Source organism: Chanodichthys erythropterus, chromosome 3 (assembly GCF_024489055.1).
Source record: "Chanodichthys erythropterus isolate Z2021 chromosome 3, ASM2448905v1, whole genome shotgun sequence".
NCBI classification, from domain to species: domain Eukaryota; kingdom Metazoa; phylum Chordata; class Actinopteri; order Cypriniformes; family Xenocyprididae; genus Chanodichthys; species Chanodichthys erythropterus.
In genome coordinates this window covers 58,487,706-58,500,233 of record NC_090223.1, presented here as the reverse complement: position 1 = coordinate 58,500,233, position 12,528 = coordinate 58,487,706, and the positions used below count along the sequence as shown (strand labels likewise).

The following is a 12,528-nucleotide window of genomic DNA, read 5'->3' as shown; positions in this document are numbered from 1 at the left end:
ACCTGTAACGGTGTGAAGCGGAACTCGCAAGAGGCCGCCAAATCACACTGAAAGCACCCGAGCTTGCAAGGTCGGGACGTCAAGATGATAAAACCTGACAAAGGTGGACGGCGAAGACCAGCTGGCCGCCTCACAGATGTCTTTAATGGAAACTCCGTTGGACCAAGCCCATGAGGAATCCATTCCCCTGGTGGAATGGGCTTTAACTCCTATGGGGCAATCTGCACCCAGAGAGGAGTAACACAGGTTAATGGCGTCGACTATCCAACGTGAGAGACGCTGTTTTGAGACCGGAGACCCTTTGGTGCGGCCACCAAAGCAAACAAAGAGCTGATCCGACTGCCTGAAGGGCTGTGATCGCTCTAAATAGGTCCTCAATGCCCTGACAGGGCAGAGTAGCTCTAGCTCTCGTTCATCCGTAGAGGGAGGAAGAGCAGAAAGCGAGATTACCTGTGCTCTAAACGGGGTTGAGAGAACCTTGGGGACGTAGCCATGCCTAGGTTTCAGAACGACTTTAGAGTCATTGGGCCCGAATTCGAGGCATGCAGGGCTTACAGAGAGGCCTGTAAATCACCAACTCGCTTAACCGATGCTAATGCAAGTAGCAGAGCGGTTTTCAGCGTGAGGGGCCTGGGGTCAGCTGAACGCAGCGGCTCAAAGGGTTTGCCTTTGAGGGCCCTGAAGACCAGCGAAAGGTCCCAAGTGGGAGCAGTGAGGGGACGAGGTGGATTTAATCGCCTAGAACCCCTTAAAAAACGGACTACCAGGCCGTTTCGACCCACTGACTGTCCAGCAATAGGAGCGTGAAACGCCCCATATCTAAACGCTCTTGGAGGAAAGACAGTATGAAAGATACGTGACTCTCCACAGGGTCTATGTTGCGCGTGGAACACCAATCAACAAAGGCCGACTATTTCTGGGCGTAGAGGCGTCTCGTGGACGGGGCTCTCGCCTGAGATATGGTATTTAGAACGTCCCGGGGGAGGTTGGCCGGCTCCCCTCGAGGGACCAGAGGTGTAGAGCCCAGAGCTCTGGCTGTGAGTGCCAAATCATCCCGTTTGCCTGAGAAAGGAGATTCCATCTCAGGGGAATTGGCCATGGGGCTCTCGTAGAGAGCTTGAACAGCTCCGAGGACCAAACTTGGCTCCTCCAGAGTGGGGCCACCAGAAGGACTCTGTTTTGGTCTTCCCTGATGTGCCTGATAACCTGGGGGATCAGTGCAATCGGGGGAAAAGCATAGAGGAGCATTCTGGGCCATGTGTGGGCCAGAGCATCGACTTCCTTCGAGAAAAATATTGGGCAGTGAGAGTTGTCTTCCGAGGCAAAGAGGTCTACCTCTGCTTTCCCGAAGAACTCCCAAATCATAAGAACCGTCTGGGGATGGAGCATCCACTCGTCTGAGGGGATGTTGCTCCGTGACAACATGTCCGCGCCCAGGTTGGTTTTGCCAGGAATGTGAGTCGCTCTGAGCGACTGGAGTCTCGGCAAGGCCCATTCCAGGAGACGTTTTGCCAGAGCGCATAAGCGGCTGGACGAAAGACCGTCCTGGTGGTTTATGTACGACACCACTGTCATGCTGTCTGATTGGACCAAGAAATGGCGTCCTGTCAAGTGAGCCTGAAAGGATTGAAGGGCTTTCATCACTGCTAACATCTCGAGGCAGTTGATGTGTAGACGGCTTTCCTCGTGACTCCACGAGCTGAAGGCCGGTCTGCCCTCGCACACAGCGCCCCAACCCGTGTTGGAGGCGTCTGTTGAGAGCACCGTCCGTCGTGAGACCGCCTGCAGGGGTACTCCAAGATTGAACCAAGTAGGGTTCAACCAAGGTTTCAGGGCTAGAAGACAGGCCTGATTGACTTTGAGACAAAAGCGGCCGTGCCGCCAGGCGCTTGGAGGAATCCAAAACTTCAGCCAGTACTGTAGAGGCCGCATTCGAAGAAGGCCGAGCTGCAGTACCGGGGAGGCGGAAGCCATCAGCCCTAACAACATCTGGAAGAGCTTCAGAGGGAGATAGGCTTTGTTCTTGACAGAGGCCGCGAGCTGCTGAATCGCCAGAGCGCGTTCCGGCGAGACTACTGCCGTCATACGGACTGAGTCGAATACTGTCCCAAGAAACGAGATTTGCTGGCTGGGGCATAGCGAGCTCTTGGCTAAGTTGACCCTGAGACCCAGGCATTGTAAATGGCTGAGGAGCACGGATCTGTGGTGTTCCAGCTCGGCATGCGAACAGGCTAGAATGAGCCAGTCGTCGAGATAATTCAGAACCCGGATTCCCATTTGTCTCAAAGGGGAAAACGCCGCGTTCATGCAATTGGTGAAAGTGCGAGGAGCCAGGGACAGCCCAAAGGGCATGACCGTATATTGGTATGCCACCCCCTCTAATACGAATCTCAAAAATCGTCTGTGATGGGGGGCTATCTGGATGTGAAAATACGCATCCTTCAGGTCCAGCGAGCAGAACCAGTCCCCGGGCAAATGTGCGCGAGGATCTGCTTCAGCGTCAGCATTTTGAACTTCCGTCTCATGAGGGAGCGATTCAAGAGTCTGAGATCTAGGATGGGTCTGAGACCGCCATCCTTCTTGGGGACCAGAAAGTAGCTCGCTCTCTGCAGGGGAAACTATTTCCATAGCTCCCTTCCTTAGTAACATCGTAACTTTGGCTCGGAGAACGTGAGCGTCGTCCATGTTCACCGAAAAAGAAAACAACAGGAACTAGAAAATGCACTGGAACTTAAAATTAAACAATTAACAAAACAGTACAGTAGATATGTACATGAAGAGATACAATACGAACTAAAATTAGCTAAAACTCAAACAGAAAACATCATGAATAAAAGAAATGATTTTCTTTTACAACAACTGAGATATGAACAATTCCAGTACAGTAATAAATCCAGTAAACTATTGGCCAACCTATTACAACACAAAAAAGAGAAGACAATAATCCCATCAATACAGAATAAATCGGGCGTCATAACACAACCCTCAAGAAATAAACACAATTTTCAACAATATTATAGTGACTTATATGCCTCAGATTGCACACCCAACACCTCAAAAATAGAAACTTACCTTAGTAAACTCAACCTTCCAACACTTCCAAATGAACAAGCTCTAATGCTAGATGCACCACTAACTGTCAATGAAATCTATAGATCTTTAAATAAAATGCCAAATAACAAATCACCAGGACCTGACAGATTACCAGCAGAATTTTATAAAACATTTTGGGACATCCTATCACCACTATTCTTAAGAGTAACAGAAATAAAAACAACTTCTAAAATACCTCCATATATGAATACTGCAATAATAACACTTATATACCAAAACCAAACAAAGATCTAACCCAACCTTCCAATTATCGCCCACTCTCACTGATTACAGACCTCAAAATAATAACTAAAACCCTTGCAACACATCTAGAGGCAGTTATTTCATTACTCGTTCACCCAGATCACTGGCTTTATTAAAAACAGACATGTATCAGATAACCTTCGTAAAATTTTTAACTTAATCAACATAGCCCAACGCACAAGAATAAAGTCCATTATACTTTCATTAGACGCAGAAAAAGCATTTGACAAGGTAAATTGGCAATTTCTCTTCCACACGCTTCGCAGGTTTGGTTTTGGAGAGTCGTTCATCCATTGGATACAAACACTTTACACGTCACCCAGGGCTGCAATAACCACAAATGGGATCATATCATCTAGCTTCACACTTCACCAAGGAACCAGACAGGGATGCCCCCTCTCCCCATCGCTCTTTTCCTTATTCATTGAACCACTTGCAGCTGCAATTAGGACAAACAAAAATATAATAAGAATCCAAAATGGAAATAAAGAATATAAAACTAGTCTGTACACTGATGACTTATTATTACATCTACAAAACCCATAGACATCACTACTCTCAATTATTAACAATTTCTCTGTTCTTTCAAATTATACTATAAACTGGTCAAAATCCATATTACTCCCATTAACTCAAGATTCATGGGATTCTGCAGCCCACAATCTCTTTCCCTCCATTCAGTTAGGGAACATAAAATATTTGGGTATCAATATCTCCGCTAGGCTGTCAGAACTTTTCATCTTAACTACATTCCATTCCTCAAGAAGATAGAAGACAATCTAAGCTACTGGAAAAATTTACCTCTGACATTAATTGGAAGGATAGCTGCAGTAAAGATGAAAATACTACCTCAAATCACATACTTATTCTCTATGATCCCAACCTCTCCAACTGACAACTGGTTCAAATCACTCAATTCCATAACTACTCAATTTTATTGTAAAATTGAAAAAACCTTGAATCTCACTATTAACATTACAAAATAGCAAGCAACATGGCAGTCTAGAAGCACCAAATTTCAGTCACTATTTTCTAGCAACTCAACTACAATATTTACACATCTGGCTTAATAATCAACACCACAAAACCTTGGATAGCTCTAGAACAGAATCAATGCCAAAAAACACCTATAGCTGATCTCGCCTTTTTACCTCAAACAATCAAAAAACAAAACTACTTCAAATCCATTACCATCTCCACAACTCTGACAGCATGGTGGAAAACTATGAAAATCACCAACTCCTTACCATCACAATGTAAACACACTCCCATTTGGCACAATCCCAACTTTCAAATGCAAAACTCACCTATTTATTTTCCAAGATGGCATCAAAATGGAATTTCTCATTTACATCATCTTTTTGAAAATAACTCATTCATTTCATTCAACACACTGATCCAGAGTTACGGGGTTGGGAGAGAAGAATTTATTTCTCCATTATCAACAAATTAAACATTTAATAAAGGCTAAGACAGTTTTATCTGCAACCTACCGCGTTTGTTGACTGATCCAACTCACTCGGACTCGTAAAGGTGTGAGTGCGCGAGATGAAAGCGAGAAAAAAGATGGCTAGCAAGGATGATATGTTAACAGGCAAGGGAAATGCTAGCACTTTGTGCAAACAATAACGATTTAGATTAAAACTAGCAATATCAGATTAATGTGATAGGCAATATTTGACAGTATCTGATATATGGTGATGAGTAAGTTATATTTAACAATATAAACAAGGAAATGATAGTAACTAGAGATTCAAAACAAAAACAGACACAAACCACTCGGCAGCGAGGCAGACACAAGTAATGGATCTCTGCTCGATCACTGAGCAGAGCTTATCACTGTGAAGCTGCTTTAAAACAATCTGTATTTTAAAAAGCGCTATATAAAATGAAGATGACTTCACTTCACTTGACAGTAGCTTCTTTCAAACTTTTAGTTATCACTTACAGGGCCTTGTATGGTCAAGCGCCCTCGTATATACAGCATCTACACACACCCCTAGTCAGTCTCTGAGGTCTTCAGGCCAAGACCTTTTAACTATTCCCAGAACATGTCTTAAGACAAGAGGCAATCATGCTTTCTGTGTAGTGGCTCCAAGACTCTGGAACTCTCTTCCTTTAATGTTGAGAACTATGTGGAGTCTTTTGAGAACTGTGGAGTCTTTTAAAAAAACATCTAAAGATGCATCTTTTTGGACAATCTTTTAATTAACAATTTGATTTGCTTGTTTGTATTGATGGTATTTGTAGAGTATATTTATGTTTTATATTATATTGTATATTTATGATTTATCTTATTTGTTTATTTTTATTGTAAAGCACTTTGTGACCCCTCCTTGTCTGTGATAGGTACTATATAAATAAACTTTACTACTTCACTAAAGGGATTTACAACCGAGTAATTACCACTCCGCTTCACATTGTCATTAACAATGAAATTTAATGCTAAAATGAATACTCCTGACTTCTGATAGCATTACGGATGTTCACCAAGTACAATTCTCAGTTATTGTAAACTTCTTATAAACCCCAGAGCAAAGAAAGAAAGAAGTATATCAGGTACATGTGAACCTCAAGGTTTGCTTTATTTCTGCTTCTTTCTGGTGTTATTACATGATTCCTAAGATGATTTCTGTCAGTGAAAAACATTCTACGCTGATGAAAAAACAGTTATCTCATACATGAATCCTCATGGTAATCAAGTGTTTCTTTATATTTGAAAGTCTTTTCACAGTGACAACTATGATGGCTTCTCTCGAGTGTGGATTCTTGTGTGTCGGATAAGAAGTCCTTTTTGTATCGACGGCGATACATATCGATATTGAACGCGATATTGCGTGTCTTATCAGTGAACTACGGCTCTGTCTATTAAATGCCGCTTCATTTGAAAGCAGGTGATGGCGATTTAGCGGCAATCAGGGAACCGGCTTTACTGAAGAAATGCGCGTGACAAAAGCATTCGATACATCGCCCAGCCCTACCTTTTTGGTTAACTTTTTCCACATTGTTTGCAGATGAAAGGCTTCTCTTCAGTGTGAATTCTTGTGTGGTCTTCAAAGTGTCCTTTTTGATTGAAACTCTTTCCACACTGAAAGCACAAGTGGGGTTTCTCTCCAGTATGAATTGTCATGTGTGTTTTAAGATTTGCTTTTCTATTAAATCTCTTTCCACACTGTTGGCATGTGTAGGGTTTCTCTCCAGTGTGAATTCTCATGTGCCTGTAAAGACTTGATTTTAGAGTGAATCCATTTCCACACTGTTGGCAGATGAAAGGGTTTTCTCCCGTGTGAATTCTCATGTGGGCTTTAAGGTTTCCTTTTTGAATGAAACTCTTTCCACACTGAAAGCACATGTAGGGTTTCTCTCCAGTATGAATTCTCATGTGTGTTTTAAGGTTTCCTTTTTTATTAAAACTCTTTCCACACTGTTGGCAGATGAAGTGACTTCTAGTCCATGTCTTTTGAGTTCTTTTTCGTGAGGAAGTCTTTTCAGGCCGTGAGCAACTGAAAGATTTTTCTCCAGTTATGAAATCATGATGATTCTTATATTGATCTTTCTTTTCTATTTCAGTCAGTACTTCAGTCTCCTCTTTCAATGCCATCAGGTCTACAAATGACAAATAGAAGTTAACCCCACTTTAATGGCACAAAGCAACAGACATCAAAACATTTATAGATGTAAAAACCAACATACAAGTAGATCCTTCACCCTCTTAGCTACTATAAGAGGTGTTAATATGAGAAACCTTCTCAATATTGCCAACTCTTCACTTGCTTTAGGGCATGTCTCAAAATGTCAAGCTGGCAGTTAAACCTTTTATTTATTTATTAAAAAAAAAAAACAGGGCTGGAGACCCCTGTTCGAGGAGTTAAGATGCAATAAATAAATAAACAAGGGGTTACTCCCTATTCAACCATCATACCAAACAATCATCTCACATCAATTCCATGTAATTATTTATTAAAAGTAAACCGGCAATATTTTTGGCAGGGAGCAAGCAGAATGTGTTTATAACTTTGGAATGACCCGACACAATGGTCCACACATCACTTACAGGTGGAGTTACAACTCAACCAAACCTGAAAGCAAAACACTCACAGATGCAAGTGAGAGACAGCAGAACACCACAAGAGAGAAAACGAAACAAAATACTATAAAATAACCAACATAACATGTTTAAAATATTACTAAAATAGTGTCTTCTGAATTGAACCATGATCAGTTTTGCATAGAAACAGTATGTGAGGAATTTCAGTGAGGTTTTAAGCTCCATTACACAAACTGCCCCTTGATGTAAAAAATGACCTGCTTTTGCCATCTGACTCTACATGCTCATGTATTTAGGCTGCAATTTGAACTGTAAACATTTCACATGCTATTTTGTTATTAAATATTCAATAATCCATATTCACCTTTGAGACTTCATTTGCAAAATACTACCTATAGAGTCACATGACCTTGACCAGTCATGGGGCTGTAGATTTTTAGACTTGTCCTCAAGTCCCCATTCAAACAGTCAGGTGATAAAAAGGACACCCTTTTGAATTATATGGTTTTGTATATCAGGACATAAAAGTATACACACTAAAAATAGCTACTAACTTGGAGAAACTCTTCTAAATAATGGGCGTGTCAGTTCAAATGTAGGACTTCTAATTTTGAGAAGTATTTTACACTCTGAGAGTGTTTTACAGAGCATTTTAGCACTACAACCAGCTCCTAAATCTGTGAAATGTTAGGAATAGTCAAGGGGTGGTTGGGAGGGTGGAGTTGGGCCATGCAGTATTGATTCGGAGAGGAGGGGGGCCTTGGCATAAAAAAAGACTTATGATTAGAACATTATTAGAGAAGATTGTGGAAGAGCCGGTCTTACTTAAATCTCAAACATTAAAGTAGTGTTAACATATACCTTGTGTCACTTTTGAATGATTTATGACTTTTGCACATGATTTATTGCACCCTCATAATTCTCAGACTGACAGTTGTCAGATGTCAGGACATATGTCAGGTAATATATGACCCATGGTGTTACATTGTGACGTGGCTATGTGACTTCCTATACCAGTGTCTGTATGACTTCCCAAGCTGTTGTCTGTACGTGTTAAAAAGCAGATCAAACAGGGGGAGACTTCTGACTTTTGATAGGGTATCACATCTCTCACTCAACAATGATGTTTTATGATTATTCCTTCCTTGACTGGTGGCTCCTTCCAGTCTGATGGTGCAAAAGGTGTCATGTCTGTGACCGTGCTTTCTTTGATTGCGGGTTGTGTTAAAAGACACCCAAGCCTAGTTTGTGTTATGCTTACACCTCACCAGGAATAGTAATGGCTGTTCAATACAGTATATGTTAATTGAGTCAAAATATTTGGGTCAAGACAGTCAGATAGACAATCACCCCCCAACACAACAATGGGTATATCCATTTAAATAACGTGTGTGTGTGTGTGTGTGTGTGTGTGTGTGTATTGCCATCATAGTACGATCAGTTGTACCTGAACTATAGGTTAACATTAGTGCCTAAGACAAAGAATCAGAAATATTCATCAAGCCAAAGAGTCCTCATTACCTATACACCACAGAATAGGTGTTGTTTGGGAAGATTTTCTTTTTTTTAGAAAATCTGTATCTGTTTCCAAACACATTGATATGATCATTGTTAAAAAGACAAAAGAATGAAAAGCATTTATTTATTTAACTCACAGTGAAGATGTTTGTGAGTCAACCTGGTGGGGGAAGTGCATACTATATGTTTCTGTGTTAATGGTTTTACGACGGTTGCTAGATGTTTTAAGAATGACACTTCATCAAAACCTTTCTGGTGATTCTCTGGGCTTTCACACAAAAACATCTTAGACTGATTCAGTGTACATAAACTTGTTCAGTTCAATTCCCATTTATTTGTATAGTGATTTTCACAATACACATAGTTTTCAAGCAGCTTTACAGAAAATGCATGTCAACATTACAATTTAAAGTGATCTGTTATCAGAGGTGACTGTGTGCAAGTTATGTAATTTCATATATGTATATACAATTCACGCAGTTAGCTAACAATCTATTAATTTAAATGTATTAATTTAAGGCTGAAAACAACAAGCTCACTGAAGTAATGATTACATGTTAACAGATGATTAAGATATATAGAAAAATGTAGCATTGGTGCGTGTTGATCCAAAAATTGTGTCATCTGAAGACGTCACAGCGGGTTGGGGTCATATCTTCACAAGTGTCAAGACATCTGAGGTCTTCATAAGATCTGAATGTGTCTTTACTTTTGATAAATTTTAAGAAACGTTTTAGTTTTAATTAACTTATAGTGTGTGTGTGTGTAGGTGTGTGTGTGTATGTGTGTGTTTAAACGTTTATACATTTGTTTGGTTTGCCGCAAAAAACAATGCATGTTGTCTATTGTTTTTAAATAAAACTTTTATTTTTTCTTTAATTTCTTTTAAAACAGCCTGATGACCATTTTTATTTTATTTTTTTTTATTTTTGTAAAATATTAGTAGTAGTAGTAGTAGTAGTAGTAGTAGTAGTAATGTAGCCGAGTGGTTTCACACGATGAGTAAACACATGAGTAAAACTTTTTGGATGTGTTTGTAGCAAACACATCATTTTCACATAGAAAACTTTTAAATGTATGAATGAACCTTTTTTTTTTCTTTTGACAAAACTACATTTCAAATTATTTACCTGAGGTGTTTAACAAACACAAAAGGAAGTGTGTTGATCACTAAGTTTAAGCATATAGTACAAACACGCAATGAGATGGAATTTAACTATTACCATCTTCTATGACCCCACATGTACAAGTAACTGAACAAGTAACGGAATGTTCTATCACAGCGACATAACATACACTTAGATCTTTTTCTCTGCATGTGTGTGTGTAAATAGTTATGCTAAAATCTTGTGCGTATTTTTACACGCTGACATATTTTGTCAGGGCTATGTCACATCGCTGTGATGCAAAGTTCCACAGTCTATAGATAACTTTCAGACATAATCTTTATACAGAATTATGTGTATCTAAAACACCTAACATTCAAAAGTCCAAATCACTAAGAAAAATGAGTACAGCATGTATTTAAAAGTATAGTTATTATAAAAGCACATACACACAAAAAAACATTTGTGCAGTTGTGAAAGTTTGTAAATTGTTAGCCTCATAGCATAATTGCCTAAGTCATTCATTTTCAAATGATACTTAGGCAATTATGCTATGAGGCTAACGAAATGTGGTTTTGTAAGTGACATTTTCATTAACTCCTTTTTCATTAACTCCTATGAACACATTTGACCACGCTCAGAGTATAGACTTTACAAACTGTACAAATGTACTAAAACAAAAAAAAGAAAGAAAATGAAAACAGCATCATCGACTAGTGGTAAAAATGACACTTACAAATCAACAAATTTCTTCTTTATAGCTTTCCTTATAGCTAATTGTTTTTTCGTATATGCCTTACAACACTTTCGTAGTAAATCGATGTCTTTAATTGACTTTTGTGCAAACATGTTTAAAGATTGTGTTTGATTTTATCTATAGCCTTTACAAAGGCATGTGACTTTAGGGTTCTTAATGTGTTTGCATTACATCAGTGTGGCATAGTCCCTCTAACAAATCTGACAGAAGAGCATAAATGAACAAAGATTTTTAGCACATAAAGTAGCTTTGTTTGAGTCAGAGAAGATGGTGATAATAGTTGAAAATATACTATAATCTTTCTGTCACGGAATGAAGGAAGGATGCAGATGCAAGTTAAATCTCTTTAATAGAGCTTCACACCGAAGGTAGTCAGATTCAACATACACAAAGAACATATAACAGTCAGCAGGAGAGTGGTAACACAGGGACGTCGATGGGCGGTGAAGATCCGTGAAGAGTGATGACCGAAGAGCAGTGTCCGTGAAGTAATCCGTGCGTGAAGTCCAGAGAGTAATCCAACGAGAACACGAAAACCAGGAAGCAATGAATCAAAATCCAGTCCAGAGAAACACACAACAAGCAACACAGGAAACAACACGCGGACACCGTACAACGATCTGACAAACAAGAGACGAAAGACAAGGCGTTATATAGGCAGATGGTAATTGCTCACAGCTGCCGCTGATCAACAATCAGCGGCGACGCCCACACAAAACAATCAGGTGACACACCCACACCATCACACAGACACCAGAATGAGACAGCGGATTCATGAACCGTGACACTTTCACCTCAAGCGGGATGTTGAAAGAAATTATTCTGCAGACGTAAAACACCTTAGGAAAAGCATTTGAAATGCTGGTTTATCAAAAGAGAACATTCAGTCACACATTTGAAAAAGTTTCATCACACATGCTTTCCCATGTGAGGAAAAGCATAAACTTACACTGTTTTGTCTTCACCTAAAACAAAACACATCCCAACCAACAAAAACGTGAATAGTGTAACTTGCTATCTGAACAAGATGACTAAACCTAGTGGAGTAGTAAAAACGGCATTTGCAAAACCACATTTACAAACTTGTAACAAACTTAGAAATTGCTCATGAATGACTTTTCTGTAGTCTGTATTTATTATAAACAGTGCTTTTCTTGTATAGTATACCGTGTTTTCTAGGTGATTTGGGCTCTTGAAGTTTCATGGTGTTTTGTGTACACAAAATCTTTTAATTTTATCTTCGGGTTTACCAGAGCGTGGTATGCTGTTTAATAACCTCAAACTTAAAAAATAAAATGTGCAGCTTTCAGGGCGTTACTTAGTTGTGATTCATCATCATAGTTTTAAGTGTAAAACAGTGTTACTTACTTTTCGTGTTGATGCTTCATGTGATCCCATATCATAGATAGCTGGAAAGTTGCACTAAAAGAAACATCAATATAGTATTCAAACACTCGAACAGAAAGGCTATCACTTAAGTTCCTCATTTTCATTTATTCCTATAGTGAACGTTGAGAACTCTCAAAGAACAGTCTTCACCAAAAAAAAACAAAAAAAACCCAAAACAAACTAAGCACGTTTCCAACAAACAACATGTGAACAGCGTCATCTGCTATCTGAACTAAAACTAGTGGAGTAATAAAAAACAAAAAATATAGCTGCGAGCAGCGATGGCGGGCCCAAGCCCGGTGGCACCGCCACCCCGGTGGCTTCAGGGCAACTGTGCACAGCGGGCAATAGGC

The 12,528-nt window shown here is 39.8% G+C and overlaps 1 protein-coding gene across 1 annotated transcript; it reads right to left on the bottom strand.

Annotated features, from left to right (window-relative positions):
* Positions 1–6,346: 6,346 nt before the first annotated feature.
* Positions 6,347–6,958, bottom strand: LOC137005107 (gastrula zinc finger protein XlCGF7.1-like). The gene has a single exon (XM_067365893.1). It carries the CDS (start codon positions 6,956–6,958, stop codon positions 6,347–6,349), a length of 612 nt encoding a protein of 203 aa, XP_067221994.1.
* Between the last annotated feature and the right edge of the window lie 5,570 nt (positions 6,959–12,528).